At 36.2% G+C, this 15,629-nt stretch overlaps 1 protein-coding gene across 1 annotated transcript in view; it reads left to right on the plus strand.

Annotated features, from left to right (window-relative positions):
• The window catches only part of map3k5 (mitogen-activated protein kinase kinase kinase 5), a 188,436-nt gene that overhangs the window by 121,102 nt on the left and 51,705 nt on the right, over nucleotides 1–15,629 (plus strand). The window contains exons 8-11 of the mRNA XM_039747501.1: nucleotides 2,781–2,893; nucleotides 9,328–9,487; nucleotides 11,237–11,390; nucleotides 13,921–14,028. Of these exons, the coding sequence (XP_039603435.1) occupies nucleotides 2,781–2,893; nucleotides 9,328–9,487; nucleotides 11,237–11,390; nucleotides 13,921–14,028 (535 nt within the window). The remainder of the gene's footprint in view (nucleotides 1–2,780; nucleotides 2,894–9,327; nucleotides 9,488–11,236; nucleotides 11,391–13,920; nucleotides 14,029–15,629) is intronic.

Consider the following 15,629-nt stretch of genomic DNA (forward strand, 5'->3'; position numbering starts at 1 on the left):
CCAGCACTTGAGGCCTCTGCCTCGTTAGCGCTGTATCTCCTTTTGCAACATCAGCTGCTTTAATAGATTATTTCTGCTTTAGAATAGTCGAAATCATAGATTTTGACTTCTTGTACTCGGCGGCAAGATCAGTAACACGAACGCCACGCTCATACTTTTCAATATTTTCTTTCTTTACTTTGATTTTAATTTTCTTCAAAACTTTCTTCTCACCACTCTTCACTTGCTTAGAAGCCATGGTTAACTGCAAAAGCACAAGAAATACTGTAGAGCACAAAGTGTTCACAGGTAAGGCATGCACATCTGACCGAGAACAATGCAACACATATGGAAATCATTGGCGCACACAAACCGAAAGGGAAACTAACTTGTTCGTATACCGAGTATGTGGTCGTGAACCGAGGCAAAAGTTTGTCGAACTTTTTGGTCGTAAACCGATTTGTACGTGTACCGAGACATTTGTGAACAGAGGTTCCACTGTACATAAGTATTCACAGCCTTTGCTTAATACTTTGTCGATGCACCTTTGGCAACAATTATAGCCTCAAGTCTTTTTGAATATGATGCCACAAGCTTGGCACACCTATCCTTGGCCAGTTTCGCCCATTCCTCTTTGCATCACCTCTCAAGCTCCATCAGGTTGGATGGGAAGCGTCGGTGCACAGCCATTTTAAGATCTCTCCAGAGATGTTCAATTGGATTCAAGTCTGGGCTCTGACTGGGCCACTCAAGGACAGTCACAGAGTTGTCCTGAAGCCACTCGTTTGATATCTTGGCTGTGTGCTTAGGGTCGTTGTCCTGCTGAAAGATGAACCGTCGCCCAAGTCTGAGGTCAAGAGCGCTCTGGAGCATATTTTCATCCAGGATGTCTCTGTACATTGCTGCAGTCATCTTTCCCTTTATCCTGACTAGTCTCCCAGTTCCTGCCACTGAAAAACATCCCCACAGTATGATGCTGCCACCACCATGCTTCACTGTAGAGATGGTATTGGCCTGGTGATGAGCGGTGCCTGGTTTCCTCCAAACGTGACGCCTGGCATTCACACCAAAGAGTTCAATCTTTGTCTAATCATGAGAACAGAGAATTTTGTTTTTCATGGTCTGATAGTCCTTCAGTTGCCATACAGGCCTGATTGGTGGATTGCTGCAGAGGTGGTTGTCCTTCTGGAAGGTTCTCCTCTCTCCACAGAGGACCTCTGGAGTTGTGACAGAGTGACTATCTGGTTCTTGGTCACCTCCCTGACTAAGTCCCTTCTCCCCCAATCGCTCAATTTAGATGGCCGGCCAGCTCTAGTTAGAGTCCTGGTGGTTTCAAACGTCTTCCACTTACAGATGATGGAGGCCACTGTGCTCATTGGGACCTTCAAAGCTGCAGAAGTTTTTCTGTAACCTTCCCCAGATTTGTGCCTTGAGACATTCCTGTCTTGGAGATCTACACACAATTCCTTTGACTTCAAGCTTGGTTTGTGCTCTGACATGAACTGTCAACTGTGGGACCTTATATAGACAGGTGTGTGCCTTTCCAAATCATGTCCAATCAACTGAATTTACCACATGTGGACTCCAATTAAGCCGCAGAAACATCTTAAGGATGATCAGGGGAAACAGGATGCACATGAGCTCAATTTTGAGCTTCATGGTAAAGACTGTGAATACTTATGTACATGTGAGTTCTCAATTTTTTTATTTTTAATAAATTTGCAAAAATCTCAAGTAAACTTTTTTTCACGTTGTCATTTTGGGGTGTTGTGTGTAGAATTCTGAGGAAAAAAATGAATTTAATCAATTTTGGAATAAGGCTGTAACATAGCAAAATGTGGAAAAAGTGATGCGCTGTGAATACTTTCCGGATGCACTGTATGCGCAAACTATTTAGGCTCTAAGCTCGGTATCACTTAATCTGCCATCCTAGACAGTATTACAGTAGAGACAAAAAATGTAATATTTAAAACACAGTCCTATGCAAAGTCATCTGTGACTTTCTAATGGGAGAAACACATATGGCAAATATTTATGGAATCCTGATAAGGTTTCCTTAAGGCATCCAACTCTATAGTCTCCTAAATGAAAAGTTGTTAGAAGCAGCTCCTGCTTTATGTCTTTCCTGTCAGAAGCCAGATCATGCTTTACTCATTTTTAATTTCTCCTGACCTAAAAATGACTTTTAAGCCTGTTAATGCCGGCTATTTTTCAGGTATGCAGACATTAATTTTGCATAAGAAACACACCAGTAGGTATGAAGTTACAGTTTTTGCGTTCATCTGAATCAGCAGCCAAAGCTAGCAATCTGCCTGTCAATAAAGAAATGATATAAAATTACTTAACTCCCTCTGAATCAAAAGGTAAAAGTTGCTGCTCAAAACATAAGGAAATATTGTTTGCAGATACTATGGTAAGTAACTCGGTCTCTCTCATACAACTTGGCTGCAGGAATGTTTTTATCCTTTTAATCAGCAGTCCAAACTCATGTCTTTGGTTAGCTGCTAGATTATGTAAGGCCTGAATAGGTGATACATGTTTGTCCTGCTTAATTATTCATGTCTTATTAATAAACCTTCCCTATGTTTATGATGTATATAGATGAAAATGTATGTGAGAAAATATAATCTAGGCTGAAGAAGAGAAGATAAAATCTAGACTAGCCCTTACCACTACAATATTAAAAAATTGTGTTGGCCTATTGCCAATTGTAGTCTTCTTTCCTTTCTGCTGAGCTTATAAATCCAACTATTCATTTTATTTTGGTTGTTTTAAATTTTGTATTTTCTTTGTTTTTGTAGGTACAAGAAAGCATTTGATTCAGAGCCAACACTGCATTCAGGGATCAACTTGGCAGTTCTTCTTTTGGCAGCTGGACATCAGTTTGATACCTCATTTGAACTTCGCAAAATTGGTAAATATACACTGTACATAAGCATTGTGAATGTGCAAACTCCACACAGCTAGAGATTAGACCAGGGTTTTAACTTGAACACCCAGAACCATTAAGTAACAGTTCTAATCACAAGGCTGCATTATTACTCATATGTATTCAATTGGTTATATAATGTAGTTTTTCTTTACTTTTTGTTGGCTGCTATAAAATCTTGTAGACATATAGCCTATGGTGTTGAGGCACTGTAGTCTATAGTGTTGAAGTTTTAATATATGTTTTATTTTACGTATTTATGTCATTTTGTCTTTTCAGTACACTTATTATAGCTCAGGCTTTTATTACTCTTTACTCAAATGAATGCCATTATCCAGTATGACAGCGTGAGGAACAGGAAAGGTGAAATATAAAGTAATCAAAACTGCTAAACAGCTGCTGAACCTTTGGATTTTTCAGTATTTTCAGTTATGTAAGGTCTATGTTGATAAGTCTTAATGATACTAAATAAAATTGAGGTTTTTTTCTCTGAAATAAGAGTATTATATTCTCTTCAGTTTCAGTAAAATAGGACATAATTTATGTGTGTATTAAAGTATATACTTTAGACTTTTTCTAAATTAGGAAGATGATATGGGTTGCTAACAGTGTAGTTTAAGTTGGAACAGTAGCTTGTTGATTAAGCAGTTCAATTCCATAGGGAGTAACAGGGAAGAGAGTAATTTTTGAGATACTAATACTCTCTGATAAATAAGCAAAAATTTAAGCAGAAAATTTCCCAGAATGTGTGACTCAGGGAAGAAAGTGTTTGAAGTGATTTTCAAAAAATAAGACACATGTTGGAAATTGACAAAAATGTGCGTAATGTGCAGTTTTAAGTTGGCTTAGACTATTAGAAAGCATATGACAGGGTGCCTCGAGAGGAGCTGTGGTATTGTATGGAGAAGTCAGGAGTGGCAGAGAAGTACGTAAGAGTACAGGGTATGTACGAGGGAAGTGTGACAGTGGTTAGGTCTGCGGTAGGAGTGAAAGATGCATTCAAGGTAGAGGTGGGATTACATCAGGGATCAGCTCTGAGCCCTTTATTATTTAAAATGGTGATGGACAGGTTGACAGAAGAGATTAGAGAGGAGTCCCCTTGGACTATGATGTTTGTTGATGACATTGTGATCTGTAGCAAGAGTAGGGAGCAGGTTGAGGAGACCATGGAGAGGTGGAGATATGCTCTAGAGAGGAGAGGAATGAAAGTCAGTAGGAACAAGACAGAATGCATGTGTGTGAATGAGAGGAATGTCAGTGGAATGTGAGGATGCAGGGAGTAGAGCTGAAGATGGATGAGTTTAAATGCTTGGGATCAACAGTACAGAGTATTGGGAATTGTGGAAAAGAGGTGAAAAAGAGAGTGCAGGCAGGGTAGAATGGGTGGAAAATTTGTGACAGACGGTTATCAGCAAGAGTGAAAAGGAAGGCCTACAGGATGGTAGGGAGACCAGCTATGTTATATGGGTCAGAGACAGTGGCACTGACCAGAAAGCAGTAGACAGAGGTGGAGGTAGCAGAGTTAAAGATGCTAAGATTTGCACTGGGTGTGACAAGGATGGATAGGATTAGGAATGAGTACATTAGAGGGTCGGCTCAGGTTGGACAGTTGGGAGACAAAGTTAGAGAGGCGAGATTGCGTTGGTTTGGACATATGCAGAAGAGAAATGCTGAATATATTGGGAGAAGGATGCTAGGGATAGAGCTGCCAGAGAAGAGGAAAAGAGGATGGCCTAAGAGGAGGTTTATGGATGTGGTGAGAGAGGACGTGCAGCTGATGGGTATAACAGAACAAGATGCAGAGGACAGAAAGATATGGAAACAGATGATCCTCTGTGGCAACCCCGAATGGGAGCAGCCGAAAGAAGATCAAGATCACTTAAGTTTTTGGAATGCTATCTACATCTGTGTAACACCTAGACATTGAGCACAAATTCTATAGTAGATAGTATGGGAAGATTAGGAATATTAATTGGGTTTCTATTGGTGAAGATCTCACCTGTATGTAATAAAAGAAAGGTTTTAATGAAAGGTCGCATTTGAGGCGTAGTTGTCCAAGGAATGCAAATATGTAATTAATATGCAAGTCTCTGAAATATCCCAAAACTTGGCTTATTCAGTATTTTAAACTTTGTGCGGGATAATAGAAACATATCATTGTCTTTTGAAGGTACAATTTGCATTAACATTTCAGCTTTTAAGTGTCTCCACCATTGATACCATATCATTGAGTGAGTGCTGTGCAACAGAAATTCAACTTTGCCGAAATTAGTGGCAATTGATGCACATAGAAAAGTTTAGTGTATTTAAAGGATTTCCTCTCCCCAGCTGGCTACATTGGGTGCAACTTATTTTCTTTCTGGTTTTCCCATGAGCTTGTAAGATGTATTTTCACAATCCAGTAGTTAAGCTAAATGGTACTTAATACCATATGCCTTTTTTTATTTAGATCTTTGAATTGTTTTTCTTTACATTTATGACCCTAAAAATGCCTCAAGTTTTTTAAAGAAGGATTTGTTAATATATGTTTGTGTTTGCTACAAAAAAAATGGAACAAAATGCTTTTTAATAATTTTTTTTTCCTGGCTAATGTTTCATTAAAATATTACCTTTTGTTGTTCTTCTTTAAAATGTTGACTAATAGAACTAGTTTAGTACTGTGCATCAAAAATTATTTAATGCTGACTGTTTGCATCAAGAAAATGCTTTTAGACCCGATTCTGTAAAGAACTTTACATTCTCTACCCTGATCCAGAAATGTCCAGGTGCAGATAGGTATTCTTAAGTATCTCACATCTTTACCTTTTTTTCATTGCCATGAGTTTATTTGCTATTGATCCTCACTTTAGAAATCAGGTAAGATGAAAAGCAAGTGCAGGGATTGATATTGAAATAGTCTGACAACAAGCCTCAGTGTATTACTGAACAAAGTCCATGAAGACAATCTCTCATGCATGTGTGGCTTCACTAAATTAGAAGTTAAAACACGTGAAGTGGCAAAAAAGCAAGACTGATTCAGCATTTACAAAGCCACCCAATATGCAAATAAGGAAATATTTTTGCATTTACAGTTAGGTCCATAAGTATTTGCACAATTTTCATAATTTTTTGCTCTGTGCAGCAGGACAGTTGATTTAAAATGAAGTGATCAAGATGTGATTAAAGTGCAGGCTTACAGTTTTAATTTAAGGCCTTTAACAAAAATATTGCATGAGCCGTTTTTGAAAAGACAGCCATTTTTACACATGGTCCCCCCATTTTCAGGGGCTCAAAAGTATTTGGACAAACTAACATAATCATGAATATAACAATCATTTTCAATACTTAGTTTAAAATCGTTTGCAGTCAATGGCTGCCTGAAGTCTGGAACGCATGGCCATCTCCATTTTCTGGGTCTCAACCCTACTGATCCATTGCCAGTCCTTTACTGCAGCTGTCTTTAGTTGCTGCTTGTTTATTGGACTTTTTTGCCTTTAGTTTTATCTTCAGCAAGTGAAATGCATATCAAATTGGGTTGAGGTCAGTTGATTGATTTGATCATTGAAGAATATTCCAGTTCTTTGAAATGAAAAGCATTTGGTTTGCTGTTCCAGTATGTTTTGGCTCATTGTCCATCTGTACTATGAAGCGTCATCCTATCAGTTTTGACACATTTGTCTGAATCTGAGCAGACAGTATAGTCCTGAACACTACAGAAATCATTCAACAACATTTTCAGTAGTCATATCATCTATAAACAGCAATGACCCAATTCCATTGGCAGTCTCACATGCCCATCCCATAACACTGCCTCCACCATATTTTACAGATGATGTTTTATGCTACAGATCAGTTATTTTTCTTCTCCATATTCTTCTCTATCCACCATTCTGGTATATCGTGATCTTAATTTCATTTGTTCACAGAAAACTGTTTGAAAACTGGACTGTGTTTTTAAAAATATTTTCTGGCAGGATCTAATCCTTTACCAGTGGATTACCAGTGTTTTGCACCTTGTGGTAAATCCTCTGTATTTACTTTCATCTTCATTTGATTGTAGACTTTGGCAATGATAGTCCTATCTCCCTAACAGTATTCTTGGTTTGGTTAAATGTTGTGAATTGGTTTTTCTTCACCAAGGAAAGCAGTCTGTGATCATCTAGCACAGTTTTTTCCATGATTATCCAAGCCTTCCTGTATTAGAGCTCACCAGAGTGTTCCTTCTCTTTATGAATGTACCAGATGGTTGATTTGACCACTCCTGGTATTTCTGCTATCTCTTTGGATGGGTTTGTTTTGTTTTCTCTGTTTAGTGATGGCCTGTTTTTACTTGCATGAACAGCTCTTTGGATCTCATATTGAGAGTTTACAGCAAAAAGTTCCAAATGCAAATTCCATACTTGGAATCAATTCCAGACCTTCTACCTGCTTAATAGTTAATGAAATAATGAGGGACCCGCTCACACCTAGCTATGGAACAGCTTGTCAGTCAATTGTCCAAATACTTTTGAGCCTCTGAAAATTGGGGGGCCGTGTATGTAAATGGCTCATTCCTAAATGGCTTATACTAGATTTCTGTTGAATTCTTTGTATTAATGCTGAAAGCCTACATTTCAATCATGTAATAATTGCGTCATTTCAAATTTATTGTGATGGCATATAGAGCCAAAATTATGAAAATTGTTTCACTGGCCAAATACTTATGGACTAAACTGTATGCATGTTTGGATGGGCAAGTACAGTGAATGACTGACAAGTTAAGTCTGTGAGTGGTTGTCCTAATAGAAGCATTTCTAAGTGTGGTAATCACACAGTTGCCAATGGCAATCTGTCATCAACCACTAACTCATTAACTAGTACCAAAGAGTTAGCCACTCAGGTTGTTTCAGAAAAAAAACAAGCAGATGGACTTCTACTAAATGTACTACTTGTGGTTGTCATGTGCCACAAAATGATGTTGTCCTGTTTTATTTTACTGTAGTGCTCTTATGTATTTTTTATCTGCCTTTCCCGAGGTTTCTTCCATTTTTCCCTACAAGGTTTTTATTGGGAGTTTTTCCTTGTCTTCTCAGAGAGTCAAGGCTGGGGGGCTGTCAAAAGGCAGGGCCTGTTAAAGCCCATTGCGGCACTTCCTGTGTGATTTTGGGCTATACAAAAATAAACTGTATTGTGTATTGTATTGTATCTGTGACATAGTATTATTTTTGCAGCATGCTTGTCTTTTTCACAAAGCATTATGTACATGATCCTTGACAGCTCTTGCAAAATTATATTCTATTATTTTTTGACCAGTAATGATCAATACATTACTGTGGTCAAAATTTAGTTTTAGTATTTCCAAAAAATGTATACAGTATATTTAACTTGCTAAGCTAAATAAAATGCTGTTAGACTATACAGTTAAGAATTTAATTTTAACAGATACAGATTACAATAAACTTGAATTTGAACTTGAATTTGAAAGTATACATGTATAGTGTTTAATCCACCAAGAAACCAAAGCCAATGTCACTGCATCTGTAAGTAGTTAAAGCAGTCTACCTAAAAATGACATCTGTGTTTTGTGTAAAGAAAAAAACTGAGCACCTGGAGAAAAACCCTTGCAGGCGTGGGGAGACCATGCACTCTCCAAAGAGACAACAACTGGGAATGAGATTCAAATCCAGGATTCTGGATTTATAAGACAGCAGCATTAACCACTGCACTGGAACACAGCTCTGCAGTAGTACTGATTAGCAAAAAATAAACATCTTTACAAAATGTATTTGTCACTTGTCTGGGAAATTTGTTGTTTTGCTGAACTGACCTACCTGTCTTACATGTCCTCAACAGTAGGCCTTGGAATAGAGTGACAAGACAGAATGGATGATGGGAGGATTTCCCCTTCTCTTCTGGGTGCTTTAAAAGTAGTATTGTTGTCATTAGTGTGCAGCACAATAACTCGTCCATGGTAGAGACACAACACACTCATTGATTTGAAAAAGTTACAGTTTAAATCTTGATATTTTCACTTCCTTTAAAAGGCATTTTTATATATCTAAAATGTATTGATGTAATATACATTGAAGGCCACTGTTTTTAAACAACTAGTAAATATGCCACTTTGTCCAGGGTTCCTTCTCCTGCCTTGTGTGCTGTGCTTTCTGGGTTAGGCTCCAGGTTCTCCATGGGCGGTTGTAGAAATGAATGATACTTCCCAGTAGTCTGTCATGTATACCAGGATTGTAATTTATAATCTTTTGTATATTATGCAGTGCTTTGTTAGCCATGCTTCCATTATTATAAATGTAACCACCATATTTTACATTTTAAGCCAATTCCATCAATTTCTAAATTTTAATAAACTTGACATTTGTTTTTGTTTTTTTTAAATGAATTTATTACTCATTTTATTATTATTATTATTATTATTATTATTATTATTATTATTATTTATACAGGTGTGAAGCTGAGCAGCCTTCTTGGCAAAAAAGGAAACTTGGAAAAATTGCAGAGCTACTGGGATGTGGGGTTCTTTCTCGGAGCCAGTCTTTTAGCTGGAGACAACATGAGGGTGATACAGGCCTCTGAGAAGCTTTTCAGACTCAAAGCGCCAATTTGGTAAAGGAATCCTTAAGTGGTTAACTGATATTTATTCAGTTTTAATTACTTAAATTATTGGGCATGATGGAGCCTTTATAACAATTAATGGAGAAGAACACTGAAACTCTGTGATGGGCTGGTGCCTTGTCCAGATGTTGTTCTTGCCTTGTGCTTGATGTTTGTTGGGATTGGCTTCAGCTTCCCTGTGACCCTGCCCTGGATAAATGGTTAAGCAAATGGTGTATGGATGGATGAATGGATACTGCAATCCTTCAAGAATATTTGAATGACAGTAGTAGAAAATTATATCTACTATTATAAATGTCATATGTTAAAAGATTAAGAAAGCACATTCTACAAAAATACTGGTAAAATAATAATATGTAATAATAATAGGCAAAAATACAGAATAGGAAGTACAGCTGAAATATTTAAATTAATGTGATTTAGCATACCCAGTATAGCTAGTGAGGGTGTTCAATAAATACAAAACATGATGGACACATAGTCAGTGTGCTTGTCTGATAAGAAGCATCTGTTCTTTACTGTACATACAGTTTAGGAGATGACCTGCTTGCTTTTAGCAATGAGAAATGATGTATCTTCACCATGTTTTTGCTTTTAATCTCTAAATTTATATTTTTTTCTGGAAGAATGACTTTGTAACATATATTCATGTTACTATCATCATCTTGCATGTACATTATTACCTATGTGTATTTTTTTACATCAAAGCTTATATTTTATATTTAATATGTACATTTTACTGATCAATATGATCAATGTAATAAGTTGTGCTTATTTCCAAGTAAAGTCATTTGACATGCAAAAATGATTTTATGTGTGTTGGTAATCAGGATAAAGAAAAACAGTAAAGGGAAAAATTGGTTGTATAAACTAAATTTAGAGATGCAAATGTGGTGTCAAGTTTGAATGACATAAAATCAGGGCAGTGCATAAACATGAAGCTTTTGCAGTTCCATCATTAATTCAAAAGCTTGACCGCATATGAACATGTCTTGGGTTTATACACTGCGCTGGTGTTTCAGAAGTAGTAATTTAATAATATTGTAGTAAAACATGTACTTTGGGCTTGTGAGCATACCTTCTTACATGTAAAGGTGCCAGAGTGGTCCTTTAGAGTGTTGCCATAGGGGAGCCATTTTTGTTTCCTGAAAGACCCATCCACATTAGATCTGTAACAGGTTCCATACAATAAACAACCATGCATAACCTGATTTTATAAGGACTTTTGATGCACATGTCCATTAACACAGGTTAAGTCCAGCTGTTCTTAATCTTTTAGTGTCCTACTTGGTATCTTACAACATATTAAAGACTTCAGTTTTCTCTACATATTAGAAGTTTTTCAAAGCAAAGAACAAATTTCCTTTTCCAAATGCTGTCTTCTCAAACAATAGTTCTATAAGGAACCACACAACCCTATAAAGAACCATAATATGCTATTAAAGAACCATTATTTTTAAGAGTGTATGAACACATAACTGACATGTGAATTATGCAACAAGATTTTTTTAATATTTTAATAATTGTTGATGTTGTTCATTATTCATCCCAGCTGGCCCCCATTGAAGACCTCTGTGTTGTAAATTTTGTAATCTCCAATTTCCATGAACACATGAAGCTATCTTTTTTCAGCCATGACCTTAACCAACATAGGTTAAGTAATAGATTATAACAAGTATGTTTTTGAGTGGAGTATTACTTTAACTGATTTCCAAAAGGGATTTCTTTTATCAATCACAGGTACTTAAGATCGATCGTTGAGACTATACTGATATACCAACACTTTAAGAAGCAGAATGTGGAACAACAAGCACCCAAACACGAGTTGGTGGACTTTTGGATGGACTTTTTGGTAGAAGCCACAAAAACAGATGTAACTTTAGTCCGATTCCCTGTAAGTAGCTCTAACATTTTCTTTTATGGTCTTATTCCTCATAAAATCTACTTCTTATGCATTTTTGCAATAACAAGGCTAGAAATAATGTGTTTAATTAAATATCTGTATTTGGGTACACTGCTCAGAAATTTATTTACATTAAAAAACTTCCTTAGCAATATGTTCTAACAATATATGCATAGATTTGGCATTCTTATTTTTATGCTTGCATAAAATGAAAAATTGCAGTACTATGAATGTACCATCCAGTTTGCACCAGGTAATGAGACAAACGATTACAACAAAACTACTCATGACTCCAGGGTAGGTTTTCATAGTTTTAAAATTAGTAAGCTAAACAATACATTTAAATGCAAGATGTGAGTCAGTGAGGATGTGTTTCTCCATGTTTGACATCACTGTGCCTGGGAAATGGGAAGATTCTGAACTTCTGCTGACAATGTGCTCTTCCTTTTTGTTTGAATTTAGATCAAGGGACCCGGCAGGCCTTTGTATATGTTTTGAATATCATATAGTCATGGCAGCAGTTATTTGCCACACACTGAGCACCTCTGGTGCACTCATTGACAACTAACTGACTTCTACCGCTTTTTACTAGAGCCTTACAAACCATGATGCCTACTGTTAGTTTTATGCATATACCAGTTAACAGTGATATGTGAAGAGAACCTTTCAGCAGGCCTTCCAAGGACTGAACATGGCCAATTACTCTGTTCCATAGGGAAACACAACTCACCATTAAGAGTGAATAGAGGCCTCCTCTAGGGATTATTCCTGCCTTGCGCCCTATGCTTACTGAGATAGGCTCCAGCTTATTGGGTTCGATAGATGAATGGATCAATAAAACAAGCAAGCATCACTTGTAATTATATAATAACCTTCACAACATAAACACCAAAATAAGCTATTAAATTAAAAGCCAACAGTCAGCTTCTCCACATGCCAGGTATGATGCATTGAGGCAAATGGCATATTATATTTATTGCTCAATTGAAATTCATTTGATTTTTTACATTTAAAGATGTGTTCTCCACCATATCTTACTGTATAACCTAACAGAGATTATAGTATTTATGCCAACTTGAAAAACTTTTGTGATTTCTTTATTTCTCTGTCAGATTATATTTATGTAGTGACCAAACTTGATGGACTTACAGTACTCTCGTTTGTTGAAGTTCTGCTCATGTGGTAGCTGACCCTGAGAGGTTCTCCTAGTTACACTCACTTACTGCCTGTGATTTTTATATTTTTCATTATTGGGAAGGTAGAGTAAAACGTTAAGAGCCTAGCAACATTCTGTGCTCCTTGTACACTGTTTGCATTTGTTCACCCATTAGGCATTGTTAATAATAATACAGTAGTAGTAATAACTTTGTTTGCATTGCACTTTTCCAGAGCTCAGAACACTTCAGACTTCAATATATCATTGTGTGCAAATATCTGAAAGTGAATTAATTGAATTGTAAAATTCAAAAATGTTCCACTGTTTACAGAGTTGGTACAGGAAGTAAACAAAGTTGTTTTAATCTTTTTTAGCAAGGACAAACATCCATATTCAAAGACTGCTTATTTGATCATGATTTGTCATGGTTTACGTGTTCGTTTGTGTAATGTACAAAAGAACTGGTCAGAATATGCATGTTTACATTTGTGTCTGCTTTTGTTTTCTCCACCTACATTCAGTGCCCTCAGATATTTGAAAGATGTGCCTCTCAGGTTGATTGATATGTCTACTGGAGATTGGTCTTGTATGTGTGTGAGGAAGTCTCAGAGTTGATTTTTGCATTGGTGTGCTTTTGTACTGAGAGGAACTGTCTATAGAAAATCCATGAATGAATAAGAAATGAAAATAGAATCAAATATGTTTTCAGGAACCAATTTACTTAATAATATAAAAATGCAACCTGCACTCCCATTCAGATGATGCTGTTATGCTTTAAAATGTGTGAGTCTTGAAATGGTATTCTTTACAATTGCAGCAAATTTAATTGTGTACAAGGACCAATGACAGAAATTACTCTCAAAGTGAGATCCTACTGTAGCTATAGCATATGACAAATATAAAAATATAATTCCATTTTGAATAGTTTTTTTGTATTAAATCACACTTTCAAACGTATTTATTTATATAATTATGTAATACTCTACATTTTTTAATCTTAAGAGCTGTAAAGATGACAAATGTTTGAAAATAGAAAATTGTTTGTAAACAGTGTCTGTATATTGAAAGGAAAAAGAAAGGAAAACATGTTAGGAAAAAGAAAGTTGTACTCTAATCTAGAATATAATTATGAAATATAATATTCTCAGACCTGCTAAATCCAATTCAGTATTGGTGCTTTTCAAATTTCATTAACAGAAAATAACAGAACATCACTTTTGATTAATTGTAAGGTTTTAAAGCTTGCCTTTAGAAATTTAAATAGTTTATTGACATTTACAAACTTAGATACTGGAGTGGGTGTTATGTAATTTCATATTATACAGTGACATTCATTTAAAAATGTAAACATTTTATTATTTTCAGGTGTTGATATTAGAGCCTACTAAAGTGTTCCACCCATCTTACCTTTCTATTAACAATGAAGCAGAAGAAAAGTCTGTATCTATCTGGCATGTGGCACCTGATGACAAGGTAGACAGTTTTAATAAAATTTTATTGTACTTTTTCATAATTAGGCATTCTTTCACATTAGAATGGCAATGAATATTTTTGGTACTGTGTCCACCAATGCTATGCCAAGTAGCTTCTGTATGCTTTCATTTTCTCTAATGGCCCAATTGCTCATCATCCTGTTGGCATACTCTAGATAGCCAAACACAAGGTACATAACTTCTTGGCATACAGTTTGTCATTTGCATATATTTTCAATTAAACTGTTACCATATGTTTTCAGTTAAAAAGGTTTCTGTTGTCACACTGCAGCTTGCCATAAAACTGCTTCCGTATTTATTAATTAAGCAAAACATGTGATTTTCTCCTGTTAGGCATATAAAAATAACAAATGAAGCAGAAACCCAATATTTTTCTGTGTAAATAGTTTGCAATTTATATCCATACTCACATATTTCATGATATATGCATATAAATGTCAAGAGGGATATTGGATAAAAGCAATGCTAGGCAAATAAATGCAAATGTAAATAGACGTAAATTCAGCTGATTTTATTAGAGCTCATTGGAGCTGGTGAGCTACAGATGTGGACACATTAGTAATAGTACTTTTAGGTTGATTTGAAAGTGCTATATACCTCTTGATATGTGATTAAATGAAAAGCAGTTGTCCCATGGATACCTGCATGTCTTTGTCATCAAGTAAAGCAAAGCAAGTGTGAAAAGAGATCAAGTATTGCTTATTCTACAAAGATATTCTAAAATGGCATTGACACGTTTGTTGGTATCCCTAGAAAAGATCATAAATAAATGATTTTTCAAGCTAGCTGTTTTCTTTAATTAGTATCACACATCTCCAATCGTGCAATCAGTCATTCTGTCTATTTGAGTGGAGAAAAGTAGTCATTCAGCTATTTGGCATCATTGTGTCCCACACTGAACATGGATCAGAAAAGCAAAGGAGAGAAGAAAATTATAGACAAGCATGTGAAAGGCAAAGGCTATAAGACTATCTCCAAGCAGCTTGATGTTTCTGTGACAACAGTTACAAATATTATTAAGAAGTCAAGAAGAAAATTAGTCCCAGGATGAACAGAAGGATAGGGAGAATGTTAGACAAAAAGCCAAGGACAACTTCCAAAGAGATACAAGATGAACTCCAAGGTCAAGTTCCATCAGTGTCTGATCGCACTTTGTAGGGAAGTATGAAATCTGAAGACTATCAAGATATTCTGGAGCAAAATGTACTGTCCAGTGTCAGAAAGCTCTATCTCAGTCATAGGTCCTTGTTCCCATGACAAGATAATCTAAAACATATAGCTAAAAGCAACCAAGGGTGGCAAAGAACAAAACACTGGACTATTTTGAAGTGGCCTTCTGTGAGCCCTGCTTTGAATCCTATTGAACATCTGTGGAAAGAACTGCGGTTCTGGAGAAGGCATCCTTCAGACCTGACAAAGCTGGAGCAGTTTGCTCAGGAAGAGTGGACCAAACTACCTCTTGACAGGTGCACAGGTCTCATTGAAAGCTTCGGGAATTAATTGTTTGCAATGCTTGCCTCTTAAGGTTGTGTAACAAAATATTAGGTTAAGGGTCTCATCATTTTTGTATTAGCCATTTTC

Source organism: Polypterus senegalus, chromosome 3 (assembly GCF_016835505.1).
Source record: "Polypterus senegalus isolate Bchr_013 chromosome 3, ASM1683550v1, whole genome shotgun sequence".
Classification (NCBI taxonomy): Eukaryota; Metazoa; Chordata; class Cladistia; order Polypteriformes; family Polypteridae; genus Polypterus; species Polypterus senegalus.